Below are 22,411 nucleotides of genomic sequence, written 5' to 3'. Positions count from 1 at the left end.
CCCAGCTCAAGGACAGAGAGAGAGAGAATTCTCCCTCTGCCTTTGTGTTCTATTCAAGTGTCAACTGATTAGACGGGGCCCACCCTCCCTGGGGAGAGCCATCTGCTTTCCTCCGTCTACCTGTTCAAATGCTCATGTCGTCCAGAAACACTCTCCCAGACACATGCAGAGATCACGGTGCCCCAGCTCTCTGGGCTCCTGGTGGCCCAGCCAACTTGATGCATACCATTACTCATCATGCAGCCCGAGCTGGCAGATAGAGCAGCTGAGTGCCACAGGACGTGACCAGGGCTGCAGGCCTCAGCGGGCACAGCTCTTGGGTCCAGCCGACTCTCTTGCCCACGTGCTCAGGGGCGGCTGGGGGCCTCTTCAAACAACCTGTGACCTCACCCAGCCCGCAGAGGGGGTGGGGCTTATAGTCACACCTAAAAGACACCTGCTTAGAAAGGCCTCTGTCGGGTCCCCGTGGAGGCTGTTTTCTCTCCCCCTTTCCGCATTTATTCCTATCATCCCTGGGGCTTCTCCCTACATGGCTCTTTCCTCTGGTGTTGGCCCTTCTAGCATAACCATTTTTATTTTATTTTAAAATTTTATTTTATTATTTATTTATTTTTAGAATTTTGGCCACGCTCTGCGGCTTGCGGGATCTTAGTTCTCCGACCAGGGATGGAACCCGTGCCCCCTGCAGGGGAAGCGCGGAGCCCTAACCACTGGACCGCCCGGGCAGTCCCATGGACCGCTTGTATTTCTCGGTTTGGAGGGAGTTGCCACAGGGTTTAGTGGTGGCCGCTGCAGGAGGGAAGGTTTAGGATCCACGCGAGGCGACATCACGAGGCTGAAGAGCCGCGGGGCCCCTCGGCTGCCCCCCAGCTCTTTCTGTCCCCCTGCTGCTGGTGGAAGCAGCTGTGCTTGCTGGCTGACACCTGCACTCGTTTCTCAAGCTGTGGAAACTCGCCAGCACGAGAGGCGGCCGTCAGGTCCTCCTGCCGCAAGGATGCGCCGTCATCCAGGCGAAGGTGCCGTGCTGGCTTGAGCTGGTGCCTTTTCCGCGCTCCTCTGGTCCAGCTGGCTGGGTCCCTGCTTCCAGACGACGCCCATCGGAAGCTCGTTAGGGCTCTCGGTTGCCTGAAAACTCATACTTTGTGCTGGCTAATTTTATGTCAGTGTGGCTCGGCTGTGGACCCAGCCTTGTGGCCAAACGCTGGTCTAGAGGTTGCTGGGAAGATATTTTTTAAGATGAGAGGAACGTTGGGACTTCCCTGGTGGTCTAGTGCTTAAGACTCTGTGCTTCCACTTCAGGGGACACGGGTTCGATCCCTGGTCGGGCAACTAAGATCCCGCATGCACTGTGGCATGGCCAAAAAAAAAAAAAAAGAAGATGAGATAAACATTGAAATCATGCAGCAACATGGATGGACCTAGAGATGATCAAACTGAGTGAAGTAAGTCAGAGAAAGACAAATATATAATAATATCACTTATATGTGGAATCTAAAATATGATACAGATGATCTTCTGTACAAAACAGAAACAGACTCACAGACATAGAAAACAAACTTATGGTTACCAAAGGGGAAGGGGTAACTAAGGAGTTTGGGATTAACAGATGTACACTACTCTATATAAAGTAAACAACAAGGATTTACTGTAGAGCACAGGGAACTATACTCAATATCTTGTAAAAACCTATAATGGAAAATAATCTGAAAAAAATACATCACTGAATCACTCTGCTGTCCACTGGAAACCAGCACCCCATTGTAAATCAACTACAATTAAAAAAAAATTGACACCAGGAGACTGTGACATAACCAGATTCTCCTTCACAATGTGGGTGGGCCTTGTCCAATCAGTTGAAGATCTTAGGAGAAAAAAAAGACTGAGGTTCTTCAAGGAAGAGGGAATTCTGCCTCCAGATGGTCGTGGGACTCAACCTGTAACCTCAGCTCTCCCTAGGTCTCCAGCCTACTGGTTTACCCTGCAGATTTTGGGGTGCCCCCTCTTCACATCTATGGTTGAATGAACCAATTCCTTCAAATAATCTCTCTCTGTCTTTCTGTCTCCCTCTCTCTTTCTCTCTGTGTTTCCTGTTGGTCCATTTCTCTGGAAAGACCCATAACTAAACATACTTTATGTCCAAAGATGGCACTACAAGAAAGCCAGTTAGAGTTGGGGGTCCAAGGAATACAGGGGCCAAGCCCCTCCCAGGCATGAGAGGACCTGTCAAAAAAAAATTTCATTTCCTCATACTGACGGACTTAATTGCCAAGCGTCTTCCTCTCGTGTAAAACACCCAAGCTTTGGTCACCCCACTCACTGTCAATTTTAAACATTTCCTTGTCATTGAATTCTGCTTCTCAGATACCAATATTTTTTTTGTAATTCAGCAAATGTAGTTTTAATAAACCCTTCTTAAAGAAACTGTAAGTCTTAATTCTGCGTAATTGATAGTTGAACAGAGAAAATATTTAACTCTAGATTAAAACGATATTGGCGATTATTGTTACAAAATAAAATGGTAATATTATAAAGCTGTCAATATGAAAATTACATTTAAACCAAAACTGTCAGGAAAAATGAAATAGAATAAATTCATGTAAGTATTCCAATTTCATCATTCTTTAAAGATAAAAATTAAAAATGTCACATTAATTTAATAATACAAGTAATAGATACATAAACAATTATCAAGGTATGGAACTAAACCCTAAGCCAACATGATACTGATGCGTGCTATCTGCTATCATTAGTCTTCCTTTTTTCATTCTTTGAAAACTTTCTTGAATTTTTCATTTATTTAAAAAAAAATTAATTTTTTAAATTGAAGTATTGTTGATTTACAATGTGGTGTTAGTTTCAGGTGTACAGCAAAGTGATTCAGTTTTATATTCAGTTATATATATATATATATATATATATATATATATATTCTTTTTCAGATTCTTTTCCCATATAGGTAATTATGAAATATTGAATATAGTTCCCTGTACTATACAGTAAATCCTTGTTGGATAAAGAAGATGTGGTACATATATACAATGGAGTATTACTCGGCCATAAAAAAGAATGAAATAATGCCATTTGCAGCAACATGGATGGACCTAGATATTTTCATACTAAGTGAAGTTAGACAAAGACAAATATCATGTGATATCACTTGCATGTGGAATCTAAAATAATGATACAGATGAACTTATTTGCAAAACAGAAATAGTCACAGACAGGGAAAAATTTACGGTTGCCAAAGAGGAAGAGGGGGAGGGGTAAATTAGACTGGGATTAACATATACACATTACTATATACGAAATAGACAAACATCAGAGGCCATTATTAGTGGACATGCTTTTTTTTTTTGCTATGAACATTTTATTTATTTCCCTATAATGTTAATACTCTTTAACCATCATCCTACATCACATACAACTTTGTATCCTGTTTTGGTTTTTTTTTTTTTTCACTCCATCATTTCTCTGTGGTCTATTGAAAACCAAGTGTAAGTGACTGCAAAATACTTGCCTCTGTTTTTTTGGTCACTTGCGTAAGGTTCTAAACAGTGTTTATCACGTAAAGCGTGATCGCTTTACAGGTGATTCCCTCTTAGTTATGCATACCCCCTTAATATCACATTTCTTTTCTTCCCCAACTTTACTGAGGCAAATTGACCTGTAACATTGTGGATGCTTCGTGATGGACGTGCTTAAATAGAACTGTGCAAAGCTCAGGGCGTGCTCCGAAGGTGCTGGTGGTTTAGTTCTCCCCTGAAGAATCCAGGCACTTTTTCATGCATCTTTACTGGGAGCCATGGGTGTCCCCAGACTCTGATGTGTTGGGATAATTTCTGGGGAGCGCCTGTTTTCCTACCAGCCCTGGACGGCCCCAGAGTCCTGGGTGGTGGCTTCTGAGGCCGCCCCATCACTAATTTGTTTGTTTGTTTTTGGCCACACGTTGCAGCACGCGGGGTTCTAGTTCCCCGACCAGGGGTGGAACCCGTGCCCCCTGCCTTGGAAGCGCGGAGTCTTACCCACGGGACCGCCGGGGAAGTCTGAACGCATCACTAATTTTGACCCCCCGGCACCTCTGTCGAGGCTGATGCCTGGGCCTGGCTTCTCCAAGTTACGTCCTGGGTCGGCTGTGGTTTTTCTCAGACATTCTCATCTTCTCCACGTCCGTTCTTTGGCAACTGACAGCTGGTGCTGTCGATTCTGGGTCTCCCACCTCCAGCCCACACCAGCCCCCTTCTCACGGAGGAATTCCCGGGACCTCCACACACCCACGCCTCCCCCTTTGTCCGTGATTCAGCGCGGTCTTCACCCAGGTTGAGCAGCTTTATTGAGATTTAATCCACCGTTAAGTCATACAATTCAGTACAGTTTTCAGTGGACCTGCCTCCTGGGGCTTGGGCTTATGGCTTACGCCACCCACCCCCGAAAGCATGAACTCCTGTTCTCTTGAGGGATCTGGACAGCACGACATGTGCATGGCCTCCCTGGACCCAGCGTCACTTATTGTGACACAGTATCATTCGTCACGCCATTGCTCATAGGACTAAATCACTTTTTTAAAAAATAAATTTATTTTATTTATTTATTTTTGGCTGCATTGGGTCTTCGTTGCTGCGCGCGGGCTTTCTCTAGTTGCGGCGAGCGGGGGCTACTCTTCGTTGTGGTGCGTGGGCTTCTCATTGTGGTGGCTTCTCTTGTTGCAGAGCATGGGCTCTAGGGCGCAGGCTTCAGTAGTTGTGGCACGTGGGCTCAGTAGTTGTGGCGCACGGGCTTAGTGGCTCCGCGGCATGTGGGATCTTCCCGGACCAGGGCTCAAACCCGTGTCCCCTGCATTGGCAGGCAGATTCTTAACCACTGCACCACTAGGGAAGTCCCCTAAGTAACTTTTTAATGTAGCGTCTGGATGTCTTTCTAGATTGTTTCCTTTTCTGCCAATCTCACTTTAGGGTTGATACATAGATGATATGATGTGTTCATATACTTAGCTTTCCCATCTCTTCCCCCCCCCCCCCGCCTCTCCAGTCTTAATGCTTCTAGATCATTCTATCCTTGGGATGAATGGCCGTCCTGTTCCTCTTCCCTGGTCACCAAACGGGTCACAGGCTGGTACGGTGTCCAAAGGGCCTGATGGTGGCTTTGTCTGGAAAGGTTGCTTCCCATCATCTGTCTGTCAGGCAGGTCTCACTAGTGAGACTTTTCAGCTTCTTAATTATCGTGGTTTATCGACACAGCCGTTCTAAAGGACCTACGTGATGCTGCGTGTCAGGAAAACGTATTCCTGGGGCCAGTTGACTTGGAGGTTCAGCTACACGTCATTTTAACATTATTCTGTCAATTTTGAGGTCTCTGAGACACATGCACACACACACGTCTAAGATGGTAGGAGGTCCATGAAAGGGTGGCTTATATATGTCCTTCTTCATTTGTGAGAAGAATACCAGAAATTCCAAGTCCCCGCCCATCCCCCATTATTCACGATTAAGCAAGGTGTTTCCCCCATTTTAAGCTGAGAAATAATTCACCATACAATACACCCAGTAAATGGCGCAATTCAGTGGTTTTTAGTATATTTGCAGAGTTGTACAAACACCATTGCTATGTCATTTTAGAACATTTAAAAAATCGCCTCCCAAGGGAATCCCTGTACCTGTTACCTGTCACTCCCCACTCCTGTTTCCCCCCAGGTCCTCTGTCTCCATGCATTTGCCTATTTGAGTATTTCATATAAATTGAATCGTGGCATATATGCTCTTTTTGGGTCTGGCTTCTCTCACTGAGCATCCTGTGTTAAAGGTCCATGGACACTTGGGTTGTTCCCACTTTTCTGGTTACTGTGAATCACAGTGCTGTGAGCATTCATCACACGTATTTGAGTGGATACGTGTTTTCATTTCTCCTGGATAGATTGATACCTAGGAGTGGCATAGCTGGGCTATTGTATCTCCAAGTTTAACCGTTTGAAGAATCGCCAGGCTCTTTTCCAAAGTGGTTCCTGCAATTTACATCCCCACCAACAGTGGAGGAGGGTTCCGATTTCTCTACATCCTTACCAACTTTGTTATTTTCTGTTTCTTTGTTTCTTTCTTCTTCTTTTAAATGGTTTTTTTTTTTTTTTTTTACTGTGGTAAAAGTCACATAATATAAAACATACTGTGTGGCTTTGATTTATGTTTTGCTAATGCTCTCTTCAAAGAGGTATGTTGTTATTTCCCAGTACAGCACAGGAGCAAAGATTTAAGGAGTGAGGAAATGAACTGACCACCCACGTGCTCTTGGAAAGATTCAAGGTGGCTTACACGTGTCTGCGGAAGATAGGAAACACAGAACAGAGACCAAAGTGCAGAAACCTGGTAGATGAGGGACGAGGTAGTGTTGCTGCTGGCCTGGGCTTAGCAAACCCCTGTACCTGGTGTCCACTCTGTCTCGTGACAGCGGGCAGTCCTGGCTGGGGGTCCAGCTCTCAGTATTTGATAAAAGGACCAGGCACGGGGTCACCCCCAATTCAAAAGGGAGCCAGAAAGCTCGGGTCATTTCAAAACAACTGGACGGGGGCCGAGAAGGCAGAGTTTTTTGTTTTGCTTTTTAGTTTAGTTTTTTTTCTCTTCTAAGAAGGCTATATTACATGGCATTGGTTTAGACTTTTTCAAAAAAGTTCCTGGGAATTCCCTGGCGGTCCAATGGTTAGGACTTGGCACTCTCACTGCTGAGGGCCTGGGTTCAGTCCCTGGTCGGGGAACTAGGATCCCGCAAGACGTGTGGCATGGCCAAAAAAAACCAGTTCCTACTTTGAGATAATTGTAGATTCACGTGCAGTTGTGAGGAATAAAATGCAGCAACACTTTACCTGTTTTTCTCCCAGGGCTACCCACTTGCAACACGGCCGTACAACATCCCAGCCTAGATGTTGACTTGGGTGCGATGCAATGCTTTTATTCAGATTTCCCTGTTCTAACTTGTATTCCCTCGTGTATGTGTGTCTGTGTGATCCTGTTGCACGTGTGGCTTTGAGAATCCACCGTCACGGTCAAGACACAGGGCAGTTCTGTGACCCCCAAGGATCCCTGGCGTGGCCCATCTCCTTCCCACACCAACCCCCCACCCCGTCCTTCAGCCCTGGCAGCCACTAATCTGTTCTCTATAATTCTGTCATTTCAAGACTGTCATAGAAATGGAGGCATACACAATGGGACCCTTTTGAAATGGCTCTTTTTCTCCCCACTCGGCATAATTCCCCAGAGATCCACCCACCTTGTTGCCAGAACAATATGCCTTTCTTTTGAATAACACCTGTAAAATGACAGTCACACTAAAGAGCTTTCTTTTATGAACAAGGCTGCAGTGAATATTTTTGTTCCTGTGTCTCTGCAGACCTGTGGGAGTATGTCTGTGGCATTAAATTCTTAGAAGTAGAATTGCTACGTAGGGTACATGCACGTCCACTTTAGACGCCCTCCAACTCACCTCCTAAAAGATACAGTCTAGGTGGAAAATTGACTAAATGTGCAAACGGTTCATTTTTCTGGGGCGTTGCCATCCTGGATGGGACCCAGCTGTTCTGATTGATGAAACCTACTAACTTCCTTTCCTTTATTTTCTTTAAGGAGGAGTGAGTCCCAACATCCTGTTATAGATCTGTATTTTATTCAGTATCGGTGAATTCCTTGTTTATTTCCTTTTTCTCTTTTTTGGGAGGATACAAGTTCTGATGCACCCCTGAGGCCAAACAAGCCTAGGCGTCAGAGTTTGGAGCAGAGAAAGGTTTATGGCAGGGTCCTGCAAGGAGACCGTGGCTTGTGCCCCCAAACCCCCGAACTCCCGAAGGGTTTCAGCAAAGCATCTTTAATGGCAAGGTGAGGGAAGGGTGTGGTTGGTTATTACAGACTTCTTGGTGCAGGAATCCTTTGTCCAGGTAAGTCAGGTCACAGTGTTCCTTTTAACCTCCAACAAAACCAATGTTATTCTCTGTTGTGCAACTTTTTCTGTCTCTATGAATGGAAAGGCGTTACACCCTTAAAGGTCAGAGCCTTGAGAAAGGGCTATCCTGTATATTTCAGGCTATGGGCAACATTCTGAACTCAAAGCAAAAGAATACAAAGGTTAAAAGTAAAAGAAACAGACCTAATGTGGAGTCAGATATGTTCTTCTCTGTTACCCTTGGAGCTGTCTCTAATGTGCAGTGAGCTCGGTATACAGAGAGCTGTTGTTTTGCCATTTTTCCCAAGCGCTGGCCATCACCGAGGCATGAGGTCAGCACTCCAAGTAAGACGCTTTAAACAGAACCGTGAGCGGAGAGCATTCTAAACATAGTCTGGAAGGGGCCCCTCTCCCCGCACCCTGCAAACATCGTGCCGTTTGCCAAGATCTCAGTTGCCTTTCTTCTTGCGGAGCGTGGTGACCCAGAAACAAATGCAGGGGTGAGTAGCTTCGTGCTGCAGCGTTGGACCCAGAGGCTGCAGAGCTGAGTGGCTTCGGGAGGAAAGGCGCAGGCGAGAGCCTTGCCATGGGGCGGCTTGTAGACACCCATCTGGGACGGGGCAGCTGGCGACACGGGTCCCAGTCCCCACACGGGTCCCAGGCCCGGCTGGTGCGCTTGGGATCAGCTTACATCCAGAACTGACGGAGCACTTTCTCCGGCATCTGTCGGACAGGAGCTGACAGGTCGGAGTTGGTGTTGAACCCGGGATCAAAGACGTGCACGGCGTGGAGAAGAGAGGGTGACAGTGGAGGTGATTTACAGGGATCCCGTGAATCTGTTTGCAGCTAGATTTCCGGGGGAAGCGTGGAAGGAATGTGCATTCCAGCTGACCCGTGTCGGGGAGATAAGGGGGGCAGAGAGGCCCCGGGTCACCTGCCCTTCTAGGGAGCTCCCTCCATCCAGGCTGGCGTGTCCTCGCGTGGATATACGTGTGTGTGCGCGTGTACGCCCCTGGTTAGGGTTTGCATCACGCCTCCTCCCCCAGAAAACATACGTTGGAGTCCCCCCCCCATACTGTAACCTTATTTGGCAATAGGGTCTCTGCAGATGAGCAGCTTCAGGGGAGGTCACTTGGCTGCATCCTCACCCAACAGGACTGGGGGCCCAGTAAAAAGGGGACATGTGGACACAGAGACGCTGAGAAGGAGGCCCTGTGAGCACACAGAGAAGACGGCCATCTACACGCCAGGGAGAGGGGCCTGGGGCAGACGTTCCCGAAGGCTGACAAAATGAGGACGCGTGCTCTGCAGAGGCCACCCAGGATGTGCCTGGACAGCTGTTGGCTGAAACATCCCCCGTCTCAGCAGAAACGCCGTCAGCTTGGGTGGAAGATAAATAACGCACATGCTTGTAGCATAAGCATATGCCGGATGTTGCATGGGCTATGCTTACACCAAAAACTGCTCATTGCTTGTCGTAAATTGTATCTCTGTCTTTGGAGGGGGGTATTAATGCCGTCGCTGGGTTTTCCCGTGGCCACTTCTCAGCAATAGACAGGGGGGTAGAGGCGAGATTTTCAGAGGTTGCAGGTGCCGACGGAAGCGTGTCTACATCGGATCTTTTCACTTGACGTGTCTTTTTTTTTTTTTTATAAATTTATTTTATTTAATTATTTTTGGCTGCGTTGGGTCTTCGTTGCTGCACACGGGCTTTCTCTAGTTGCGGTGAGTGGGGGCTACTCTTCGTTGCGCTGCATGGGCTTCTCATTGCGGTGGCTTCCCTTGTTGCGGAGTGCGGGCTCTAGGCACGAGTGCTTTAGTAGTTGTGGCACACGGGCTCAGTAGTTGTGGCTCACGGGATCTAGAGCGCAGGCTCAGTAGTTGTGGCGCACGGACTTAGTCGCTCCACGGCATGTGGGATCTTCCCGGGCCAGGGATCGGACCCGTGTCCCCTGCATTGGCAGGTGGATTCTCAACCACTGCGCCACCAGGGAAGTCCCGACATTTCTTTTTAATGAAGTATTCCATTCCTTTCTGGGTGTGGACCGAGGGGTTTGTGTGGAAGCCTCCTTGACAGGGAAACAGAAACTCTCTCTCTGTTCTTTTCAGTTCTGGTGGGAGGGACCAAGAGAATTAAGAACCTTTTGTTCTTTATTTTAAAATTTAGTTTAATTATTTTTTATTATTTTTTCAAAGTGTAGTTAATTTACTATGTTGTGTTAGTTTCAGGTGTACAGCAAAGTGATTTTATACATATTATATAACATATATAATATTGATACTTGTTATTTATATATATATTCCTTTTCAGATTCTTTTCCCATATAGGTTATTACAGAATATTGAGTAGAGTTCCCTGGGCTGTCCAGTAGGTCCTTGTTGTTTATCTATTTTATATATAGTAGTGTGTATATGTTAATCCCAAACTCCTAATTTATCCCTCCCTTTTCCCTTTGGTAACCATAAGTTTGTTTTCTATGTCTGTGAGTCTGTTTCTGCTTTGTAGATAGGTTCATTTGTGCCATATTTTAGATTCCACATATAAGTGATATCATATGGTATTTCTCTTTCCTTTTCTGACTTACTTCACTTAGTATGATGACCTCTAGTTGCATATATATATGACTCATTTTTACATAAATAAAATAGAAAATAAAATATGTAAAATATGTAAATATAAGATAAATATATTTATAAATATTATAAGTATTTATATAATATATAAATATTATATAATTTATAAATCATAAGTAATGTAAATATAAATATAAATAATAAATATTATAAATATAAACACATATAACTAATAAATATTTGCATAGTATAATATGTAAACATAAATATAAAATATTTAATATTCATAAATATTACTTATATTGACAAATATTTATGTTAAAATAAAAGTATCATTTACTTATTTTCATATTGTCTCTTATCATTAAATAATACATCCTATTTTGCTATTATCTGATTTACTTTTCTTGTTTACTTATTTTACGTATTAAATGTTTTTTATGTATTAAATATATTAAACATATTAAAATATATTAAAATAAATATGTAAAATATGGAACATTTAAAATATATAAACATAATTTTACCTAGGATAAGAATATAGCATAGATACTATTTGTAAATATCTAAATAAAAACAAACATTTCATTTATATTTATATAAGAATATATTTTACACATATATCTTTATTTCTTTTTCTTTTCCTTAGTGGTGTGAAAAAACTTCTGGGCAGCAAGTGTGTTGCAGGTTGCGAAAGTCTGGGGACCTGTGTTGTAATCTACTTTGCCTTAACTGTTCAGTTTCCCCCTTAACCTCGCTTTGAGCCGCAAGTTCAGGCTGCTAATGAGGCTTCTGTGGTCGTCCTTTGGTTTTTCTCTTTATTTTGGCCCTGCCGCGTGGCTCGCGGGATCTCAGCTCCCTGACCAGGGACTGAACCCAGGCCCCTGGCAGTGAGAGCTGCAAGTCCTAACCACTGGACCACCAGGGACTTCCCCGTCCTCTGCCTCTTCTGTGTAACCCTGGGAGCTGTAAGATGCCCCTGCAGCCCAAGACCCCAGCGTGCCCCTGTGCTCACGGTACACAGTCGCCGCAGCACAGCGCTTCACACGCGTTCAGAGCCTGTTGGTCTGCATTTTCAGGAGGGACAGATGGACGCCAGGGGGACAAGAAAAGGTGAGTTGGGTCCTCCCTAAGGCTTCCCGCCCTGCAGCGCGGTGCTGGAACCCTTCTCTGTGAACGCCAGGAGCCTAGGAAAATAGCACTTTTATTAATCCGGCTCACCTGCCCAGGAACTAAACCCACACGCGGTTGGAATCCCTTTAGTAGAATCAAGCCTGGGCGTCTGGGAACTTTGTGGGGTGCCTGAAGGACTCATGTGGGGTTCCTGTGAATGAAGGACGTGCTCTTTCTGATGGATGCGGTGATGGGAAATATTCTCGGGGCGGGGGCGGGAGGAGGGGTGGTCCTCCCCGCCTCCCGGGAGATATCGGCGCCCCTGCATCCCTCTTGGGGCTTTTCTTTGTAGGGTTGTTCCTTCATGTTCTGGGCAGCAACGCCTTACTGCAGTGGTGGGTAACAGGTTGTCCCCACTTATTGGAAGGATTTTCTAACAAGTGGATCAAACCTGACTCCTGGCCAGCAGGTGGAATTATCACCTGAGCTTGGACCGCTCGGGGCTGCTCAGTGTTCCCTGTGTGATGGTGGAGACCCAGGATGGGCTGGGATACCCCATTCTAGGGATGAAGGTTGCCCCACTGTATGCACGTATGGCAGGTGGTTTATCCATCCTTCTCTACGGAGAGACAGGTGCTGCCCTGAGGAACCTTGGCTTTACATTGGCAACCGACCTTGTTTCTTCACGGCAGATTCCTAGAAGTGATTTTTCGAGATCAAACGATAGAAGCACGTGTAATTGCACTAGATATTACCCAGTTTCCCCCAATGGGGACTGTGCTATTTTGCACTCCTACCCACGCTGTAGGTGAGAGAAACGAGGATGTAGAAGTCTTTGAACTTCCGCCAGCCTGATGGGTGACATGGTATCTCGCAGTTTTCGTTAACTATTAACATTTCTCTTATTAGGTGTAAACTTGGGCATGTGTTTTTAAGGGCCATTTCAGTATGTTTTTATATCAACAGGTGCTTTTGCCCTTCTTCTCTGTAGAGTTTTTTTTTTTTCCTTGATTTTTAAGAACTCTTTACATACTCGGAAAATAGCCCTTTGAATGTGACTTTGCTTATGGTGTTGTTTTCGTTTTAATTTTGTGGTAGGATTTTTTTTCTTCTTCTTTTTTTTGGCCACGCCTCGTGGCTTGTGGGATCTTAGTTCCCGAACAGGGACGGAGCCCGTGCCCCCTGCATTGGGAGCATGGACTCTTAACCACTGGACCGCCAGGCAAGTCCCTATGGTGTTTTTTGTTTTTTTTTAAACTGTGTACACTTTTTTTGGGAGTGAAATTGGTCTATTTATTCTTCTCAATTTTGAGTTAGAATTAGGAAGGCATTTCCTGCTCTGAGGTTGAGAGTAAATTTGTCCCTGCCTTCTTCAAATATTTTCGTTGTTTAGCTTTTTTCCTCTTGGAGTTCATTTTGATGTGTCCTGGGAGGTATGGATCTCATTTCATCTGTTTTCAAAGGTCTTTTTAGATGTCCCCACACCACTTATTAAAAAGTTTATCTTTTCTAGACAACAAACTGGTGGTTACCAGTGGGGAGAGGGAAGGGGGAAGGGAGAGATAGGGGTAGGGGATTAAGAGGTACAAACTGCTGTGTATGAAATAAATAAGCTACTGGGACTTCCCTGGTGGTCCAGTGGATAAGACTCCACACTTCCACTGCAGGGGGCATGGGTTCCATCCCTGGTCGGGGAACTAAGATCCCGCATGCCGCGTGGCACGGTCAGAAAAAAAAAGAAGAAGAGCTACAAGGATGTATTGTACAGCACAGGGAATACAGCCAATATTTAATAATAACTATAAATGGGGTATAACCTTAAGATATTGTGAATCACTGTGTTGTACACCTGAAACTTACAAAATATTGTATAGCAACTCTGCTTCAATAAAAAACGTGTAAAGAAATGAAATAAAGGAGACAGGGAAAATACAAAATTCATCTTTGCCACCTTGATCCTATAGTTAAAGCTCCTAGGACTAGCCAGTTCCTACAGATAGCAAATAACTGACCTGTAAACATGCTTCTCAAATATAAACCCTACCTATCCAGATCCACGCCCCACCCCCTTCTCTAAGGGGCTCCCATACTCTGGGCCACCATCCACCTGCCCTCATCCCCCCCGGGGCAGGTACTAGACAACAGGGACAGTCCCTGCAGCCAGGACCTGATGAAATTATTCACACCAGCCCATCCTAACCCTGCCTCACCTGTTCCTTCCTGCAAAAATCACAGTAAAGGCTCTTGTCTGGTGTCCCCCTTTCCCTTTGCCTCCTGACCGACCCTGGTGCTTCCCCGTGCAACCCTGCGTGGTGTGCCGTGCCCCCTCCTCTTGGGAACCGTGAGTGATCAACCGTCTTTTCAATGTTGGTCGTCTCCTGACCCGTTGGCCTCACCCCATACTTGAATAATAATAAAACCTACACTTTATCCTTTCTTCCTTCCCTCCCTCCCTCCCTTCCTTCCTTCCTCCCTCTCTCTTTCTTCTTTTTTATTTTTACATCACAATATACCCTTTTTATTTTGGTCACACAATGCACAGTACAATTTTAAAATGGAGTCAAAAACAGAAGTCTAACGTTTAGTAAAGCATTATTGCATCTTGTATAATAACATGTTATCGACACTGTGGGTAGTTTAAGATTTTATTAGAAACGGTAAAGTTTATTTATTTTATTGACGTGTAGTTGATTTACAGCGTGTTTATTTCCGCTGTCCAACAAAGTGATTCCGTTATACATACATATACATTCTTTTCCGTATTCTTTTCCATGATGGTTTATCCCAGGATATTGAATATAGTTCCCTGTGCTCTACAGTAGGACTTGTTGTTTATGCATTCTATATATAATAGTTTCCATCTACTAACCCCAAACTCCCAGTCCTTCCCTCCCCCAATCCCTGCCCCATTGGCAACCACAAGTCTGTTCTCTGTGTGTGTGAGTCAGAAACAGTCAATTTTACACCATCACGTAAACGTATATTCTCATATGTTTGGATACGTGTAGGTTCATGCAAAGGTACATGGGTAAAGGAGTCATCATGTTCTCTGTTTTTCTAAATTGATTATTTATTTATTTATTGGCTGCATTGGTCTTCGCTGCTGCGCGCGGGCTTTCTCTAGTTGTGGCGAGCGGGGGCTACTCTTCATTGCGTTGCGGTGGCTTGTTGCGGAGCATGGGCTCTAGGCGCGTGGGCTTCAGTAGTTGTGGCTCGCAGGCTCTAGAGCACAGGCTCAGTAGCTGTGGCGCACAAGCTTAGTTGCTCTGCGGCATGTGGGATCTTCCCGGGCCAGGGCTCGAACCCGTGTCCCCTGCATTGGCAGGCGGATTCTTAACCACTGCACCACCAGGGAAGCCCATGTTCTCTGTTTTTATAAGATATTCTGTATTCTCATGTGGTCTCCAGACTTTGTAGAAAACAATGGGCTGTCCCTCCATAACAAGCAATTTCCTAACTACATTTGAGAAAATGCATACAAGTATAAAACCTACATTTTACAACGCAACCAACATGGTCCGAGAGGATTAACCCAGGACTCTCACCCACAGCCGTCAACAATAGACATTATCTGGAGCTTTCTGCAGATCATTTTGGCAGCGTTAATTCCTGCAAAAGTATCATCGGGGACCGAGCAAGGATTTATCAGGTGGCTTTACCAGGCTGTCCTTATTCAGGGCAACTGTACCGTATTACACTCATGTGTCCCGAGCCTGTAGGAATTCAGAAGAGCAAAACCACAAATATCGAACCACAACTCCCGTTGGCATCATGCCCTCTTTTGCGACTTCATTCTCATCAACGTGTGCTCTGCTTCTAAACCTTTACCTCGGTTTCTTTTTCTTTTCCTCTGCAGTTTTCCCCCTACAACTCGAGCGTGTTGCTATAGTGACCGGCGGGACCGATGGAATTGGATATTCGACAGCGAAGCATCTGGCCAAACTGGGCATGCACGTTATCATAGGTGATGATTCACTTCTACAACTCCTTGTATCTTAGAGCGAGCGGGAGATACGCAGCTGCTTGCTTCTATGTGTATGGAAATATTGATGTGCTTCCAGATCCAACAAGGGCAGAAGGCGTAAGGGTGAATACTCAAAAACCGAAAGAGACAGGAAATTGTGTTGCGCTTTTTTTTGGACAGGAGTCGAGGTTGTGCTGTGATATGGATCATATATTTTTTTCCCTGTGTGATTCACTGCAGTAAACAACAATAAATGTGAATTAGTTTGCCAGACCTCTCCTAACAAATCATGTGACAAACTGGGTGGATTAAACCACAAACATTTTTCCTGTCCCATTCCTGGAGGCTGGAATGTGAGATCCAGGTGTGGGCAGGGCTGGTTCCTCCTGAGGCCATTCTCCTGGGCGTGTAGACGGCCGTCTTCTCCCTGTGTCCTCACAGGGTCGTCCCTCTGTGTGTGTCTGTGTCCTGATCTCCTCTTCTTATGAGGACACCAGTCCTATGGGATCAGGGCCCACCCTAGTGGGTGGACCTCATTTTACCTTCATCCCCTCCTTAAAGACCCCATCTCCAAATACAGCCACACTCTGAGGTCCTGGGGGTCAGGGCTTCAACATATGACGTTGCAATGTCATGATTCAGCTCCCAACAGAATCTGAACAGCTTCTGCATTTCAGATTCTGAACCGAAACTCTCTGTGTTTCCCTTCTTCTTTCTGAAACTTTCTATTGGCTTATTTCGGTCCCTAAATCCTCTTTGAAAATGAAGGGACTTTCTTCTGCTAGGGAAGTGAAGATGGTTCAAGTGAGCTCATTTTACATTTGTGAGCATTCCCATTCAGTTGGAGGTAGAAGTTTAAATCAGCTGGAAAAAATGATACGGGGAGATGAGCTTTGACAAAAGGCCGTAATATTTATCATGCTTTTCCCGACATCATCTGGATTCAGTTAATCCCTTTTATGGTGTCCGTTTTTATGAAAATCATACTGCAGGTCTGGTTTTAGGTGTTAGGGATTGCTTTCACTTCAGACTTTCTAAAATATTAACCACGGCCCTTCATTCATTCATTATCGATTCATTTCTTCCTTCCTCTCGTTTTTCCTCCATCGTGTGTTGAAGGATGATTACAGCTCAGACACAGCACTTGGGGCTGTGGATTTAAACACACGTGCATCTTACTCCTTTGTGGGTCTGTCCATAAGCTCCATCCGCAGCCAGATTCCCCCTTTTCTGGTCCCTGAACACCTTCACATCTAGTGACGCCTCAGTGTACAAACTGAAATCCATCATAGTATCAACCAGTTGTATTGAAATGCAGATATAAAAGTATATAAGGAAAAAAATGGCCACATAATTATACACATCACATCTTTATACAACAAATAACGTGATCTTCTATGAGTTTAGTAACCCATCTGATTTGGAGCTATGAGGATCTTTTTTTTTTTTTTTTTTGGTTGTGTCGGGTCTTAGTTGCGGCAGGCAGTCTCCTTTGTTGCAGCAGGTGGGCTCCTTAGTTGCGGCATGCACGTGGGATCTAGTTCCCTGACCGGGGATCGAACCCGGGCCCCCTGCATTGGGAGCGTGGAGTCTTAACCACTGCACCACCAGGGAAGTCCTGCTATGAGGATCTTAAACCTTATTTCAAGACATCTTCAAGAACTGAACGCTGATAGGAGAATGTGGTTTCTGTTGGTGGCCAAGCCATAGATCCTGTCCATTCTATCCTCTTTGTCTCGTCCACATTCCCTTGGAGGCCCGTCACGATGATGATGTCCATTCTTCCCCATCGAAACTCACAGATGCCCTGAGCCCCACGTGGGGCATCCCCAGGGGTCCAGTGTAGCACTCTGCTCTTGGAGGGGTGGGGCTTACCTGGGCACGCACAACTCTCCCCTCACACCCTTTCATTTGAACATTTTTTTGCTTTTGCAAAACCTGACTGCACCATGAAAATTTCTTCCATTTCATGGCCTGTCCCATGTTCCACTCTCTTTTCAAAGACTCTAGTTTCTCATGGTGATTCCCTTTTTCACATAACCATCTTTCTCTCATGTATGATGGGGTCTGTGGAATGGCTCACATTTGTCTTGCTTTGGGAGCAGCAGATCACTTCTTGGTCGACTTCACTGTTCTTTGTCCCCATTGAAGGGTTCTTTTCATCAGGAATATGGCTAAGTCCCATTCTCTTTTTTCTTTTGTGTGTGTGTGTTTTCTTTTTCTTTTTTTTTCCCCCCTCTTTCAATAAGTCTTTTTCAAAAAATTTATTGGAATATAGTTGCTTTACACTGTTGTGTTAGTTTCTGCTGTAGAGCAAAGTGAATCAGCTATGCATATACATCTATCCCCTCTTTTTTGGATTCCCTTCCCATTTAGGTCACCAGAGAGCACCGAGTAGAGTTCCCTGTGCTATACAGTAGGGTCTCATTAGTTATCTATTTTATACATAGTAGTGTATATATGTCCATCCCAATCTCTCAATTCATCCCAGCTCCCTGCCTTTCCCCCCGGGTAAGTCCTATTCTCTTGATAGATGTGGACATATTAAAAGTTTCTGAACTTGAAATTACCAACTTTATCACTCTCCATAACTCCCCTTAGATGAAGATGGGTTGGTTGCAGACCAGGAGGTCTTGTGGGAGAGGGAATGCATCTGAGGATGTATACCTGGAGCTACTTATCAACTTGAGCACCTCTGTGATCTGTTTGTGTCTCTCTGGGGCCTGAGAATATCAAGGAGGTAGGATGTGGGAGCCCAGGGTGGGAGCAGATCTCAAGACTGCAGGGAGACTGTGACATGGTGATGGACCCTAACCTCCTGATCTGTTGACTTTCCATGGTGGGTCAGCCTCTGCTGTCTCATGAGAGACATGACAAGCCTTCCATGTCTTGGATTTCTGCCAATGTTTGGAAGGCTTGGTCAAAGTGCTGTCAGCTCTTGAACAGGAGGAGCCATCCATCCCCTCTGAGGACTGGCTGGACCTGGGCTAGTGGTGGGAAGATGCTGGTGGAGCAGTCCAGGAGGAACTTCCTAGTCTGAGCAGAGATGGGAGGCTGGCATCCAGTGCTGGGTATCTCTGCCCCTGTGATTCCTCCGCTGCAGACATCTTCATCTTCTTAATTCCTAGTGAAACTAGGTGATGTTGGAAGACAGAGAAGTAAAAAGAGCCCCATTTCTGTGCTTTTTGCCACAGTGTAGTGGTTTTAGCTCATGAGGAAGTCTAGAGGGTTAGGTCAGGAGGAGATCTAGAGGGAAGGTCAGGAGGAGGTCTAGTGGGAAGGTCAGGAGGAGGTCTGAATGGGAAGGTCAGGAGGAGGTCTGAATGGGAAGGTCAAGAGGAGGTCCAGTTGGGAAGGTGAGGAGGAGGTCTGGTTGGGAAGGTCAGGATGAGGTCTAGTGGGAAGGTCAGGAGGAGGTCTGAATGGGAATGTCAGGAGGAGGTCTAGTGGGAAGGTCAGGATGAGGTCTGAATGGGAAGGTCAGGAGGAGGTCTAGTGGGAGGGTCAGGATGAGGTCTCGTGTGAAGGTCAGGATGAGGTCTGAATGGGAAGGTCAGGAGGAGGTCTAGTGGGAGGGTCAGGAGGAGGTCTGAATGGGAAGGTCAGGAGGAGGTCTAGTGGGAAGGTCAGGATGAGGTCTGAATGGGAAGGTCGGGAGGAGGTCTAGTGGGAAGGTCAGGAGGAGGTCTGAATGGGAAGGTCAGGAGGAGGTCTCGTGGGAAGGTCAGGAGGAGGTCTGAGTGGGAAGGTCAGGATGAGGTCTAGTGGGAAGGTCAGGAGGAGGTCTGAATGGGAAGGTCCAGAGGAGGTCCAGTTGGGAAGGTGAGGAGGAGGTCTGGTTGGGAAGGTGAGGAGGAGGTCTAGTGGGAAGGTCAGGAGGAGGTCTAGCTGGGTGATGAGTATATACCGCAGACACGGGCACTGAGCATATGTGAGCAAGCCTGGGTACCCATGCATTTGAGGGCTGGAGCCCTGACTGATATCACCTCCTTTAGGTGATGCTTCTTGAGCATCAGGAATGGTATCTGTCAGCACCAAATTTCTACTCTTCTCGAGTTAAACAGAGAGTAGACCGCACGTCCTCACCCACCTGTGTCTCCTTTCCCACTAACGTTCTGATGTCCCTGTTTGAACTTTCCCCGAGGGACACAGGTCTGACCCTACCTGTCGATCCAGTCACGTAGGGAGTCTCACTGCCTCGGTGTGTCTTTGAGGGGATAGTTCAATATATCCTGAGAGGGACAGTTTTTCTTCTTACATGACAGCTGGAGACAAGGTCACTTAATGAAACATTATCATTGGTCACAATGCATTTTTCTACTAGACACAGATTAAGAGATGGGTTTAATCAATTCCACGCTCTCAGTCCCGAAGCCATGAATATTTAAAGAATAATCAATTACTTGCCGAAGAATTGAAGTGATAATCTGGGTCCGAGTACAGCCCATTAGTATTGCTAAGAATGCATGAATTATTCAGTTTCCCATCTGTTCACAGTATCTTCGTTCCTACCGTTTCAAAATACTGTTTTGGTGGAGGATCCTTCTTTATTCATAATTCTTAATAAACGGTCATCTAAGGTTTAGACCAGGGGTTGGTACGTTTTTTTCTGCTATAGGCTGGATGATAAAGATGATCGTAGGTCTCTCATGATGATCAGCTCTGCCCTTACAGCAGGAAAGCAGCAATGGCCAATACTTAAAGTTCATGGCTGTTTTCCAATAAAACTTATTTTTTTATATCAAGCGATGGGCCAGATTTGGCCCCGGGTCCGTAGCGTGCTGGCCCTAATTTGGGTTCAGTATCTTTTTTTTTTTTTTTTAAACAAGTGGCAGTTCTGTTGCTTCTTGCAGATCTTTACAATCTGGTGGCCAGGGTGCTGTCTTCAGGGGGCGGACCTGGATATGAGAGGTTGTCCTTCCCACTCGACTTGGTGCCCCTGAAACCCTGCACTGCAGCACGTATAAAACCTAACCCCTGCCGCACGAAGGTTGAGGGGAAGGCAGACCCACTGCGTTTGAGCCCTGCTTCTGTCGTGGCGGAGTGTTTCCTGATATGCAGCCATCACTCCGGAGGTGTATGGGCAACGTTGGCAGCTGTGTAGGGTCAAGCATCCCATATCCAGCCCATAGGAGGCAGCTGCTGAAGATGACCTTCGCCCCCAAGGTGCCTGTCCATCCCTCCCATACAATCCAGCCCTGACTGCCTGAATATTTTTTTCTTTGATTTCTTTTTAATTTTTTAAAATTTCTGTTTTCTGTTGGCGCATAGTTGATTTACAGTGTTGTGTTACTTTCAGGTGTACGGCAAAGTGAATCAGTTATACGTGTACATATATCCACTCTTTTTTAGATTCTTTTCCCATAGAGGTCATTACAGAGTACTGAGTAGACTTCCCTGTGCTCTACAGTAGGTCCTTGTTGGTTATCTGTTTTATATCTAGCAGTGTGTATAAGTCAATCCCAAACTCCAAATTTATCGCTCGCCCCTGGTAACCACAGGTTCGTTCTCTAAGTCTGTGAGTCTGATTCTGTTTTGTAAATAAGTTCATAGGTATCATGTTTGTTTAGATTCCTCATAGAGCCGATATCATATGATATTTGCCTGATTGCCTGAACATGGAGCGAGCTGCCCGTCGGGGGGCGCTGCTGGCCGTGGCCAGTTTGTTCTGCCGTTCCATCGCTTCTCCCCGACCCACCCTCAGCTTTCTTTCTTTCTCTGGACACTTATGTCTTTCTGACTTCATTTGAGCTTCTGCTACGCCAGCCCTTGATGCCAAGATGGTGTCAGGCTGGAGGGTAGCCCAGCAGCAGATGGTGTTTTAATGTTTAAAAATTGCACAAGTTTCAGAAACAAGCTCATACATGTCTGCAGCCCTCACTTACCCATGAATTCTTTTTTTTTTCTTTTTTTTTGTCTTTGATGCCCGGAACATTTAGGGATGGAAGACATGCCTTCTTTCCCATCCTGCCCCTGCACTCCCGCAGTGCAGGAAGCCTCTCCCAGCAAAAACACGTAATAGCCGCATAATGTTTATTTCTTGAAGCAGCTGGAGGTGCAAATGACTTTTGCAGCTGCATCTTCTTGATGTCTGCAGCTTTGAACGTCTCCGAGGCGGTGACAGTTTCTATATTCCTTTTCGTTCACCCCCAGAGATGTCCTTTGCCACGTTTATCTTCAGCAGGAGGCATTTCTGATTCCCCCTGGGTTCACCACTCCTCCTCTCTTATATGTTTGTTACAAATAAACCCGTTGCTGTAAACATTTTGTTTTGGAAAGGGCATTGCCTGGATTCATCTGGGGACACCTGTCAGTGACACAGAGCACATAATACAGAGGAAGAGAGTAGGGAATACTATTAGAGTGTGTAAATGAAACCACGGGTACGTAAACAGCATGCAGAAATGCTTGACAAAAGGATTGCTTGGCAGTGTACTTTCACGGAGACCTCGGTAGGCTTTGACCCGAGAGAACCAGCATCTTGCCAGCGGGGGGCTGGCTGCAGGTGGGAGGGTGACATGGGCTGGACCTGCCCCTCCCAGGCCCCTCAGCGGTGGGCTCACGCCCCCCGTTGGTTCTCTGGGCGTCAGGGCTCCATGCCCACCCCTGTGTTCACAGGTGCCAGCTCTGGCCGCCCTGCTGAAGGTCTCCTGTGACTCAGCCCCCAGGGAGTTTCAGGTGGGGCTTCTCCTGCACAGGGTCAGAGGCGCTGCTCGAGGCCGGCTCCTTAATAGGGGATCCTGTCTGGGAAGCAGGCTGTCCTGGCTTCTCCCCACCCTGAGCAGCAGCTACATCAGGCCCCCCCCTTAAAATGAGAGCCGTCTGCGCACAGACGTAGGGAAA

General features: G+C 46.0%; 1 protein-coding gene across 1 annotated transcript in view; it reads left to right on the top strand.

Moving 5' to 3' along the window:
* The window catches only part of LOC309653438 (polyprenol dehydrogenase-like), a 188,216-nt gene that overhangs the window by 16,147 nt on the left and 149,658 nt on the right, over nucleotides 1-22,411 (top strand). Inside the window, exon 2 of the mRNA XM_082448131.1 lies at nucleotides 15,461-15,568. Within this exon, the coding sequence (XP_082304257.1) occupies nucleotides 15,461-15,568 (108 nt within the window). The remainder of the gene's footprint in view (nucleotides 1-15,460; nucleotides 15,569-22,411) is intronic.

Source organism: Balaenoptera physalus (genome assembly GCF_965194825.1).
Source record: "Balaenoptera physalus genome assembly, chromosome: Y".
Classification (NCBI taxonomy): Eukaryota; Metazoa; Chordata; class Mammalia; order Artiodactyla; family Balaenopteridae; genus Balaenoptera; species Balaenoptera physalus.
Note: the sequence above shows the minus strand (reverse complement) of the source record. Positions and strands in the feature narration are given on the sequence as shown.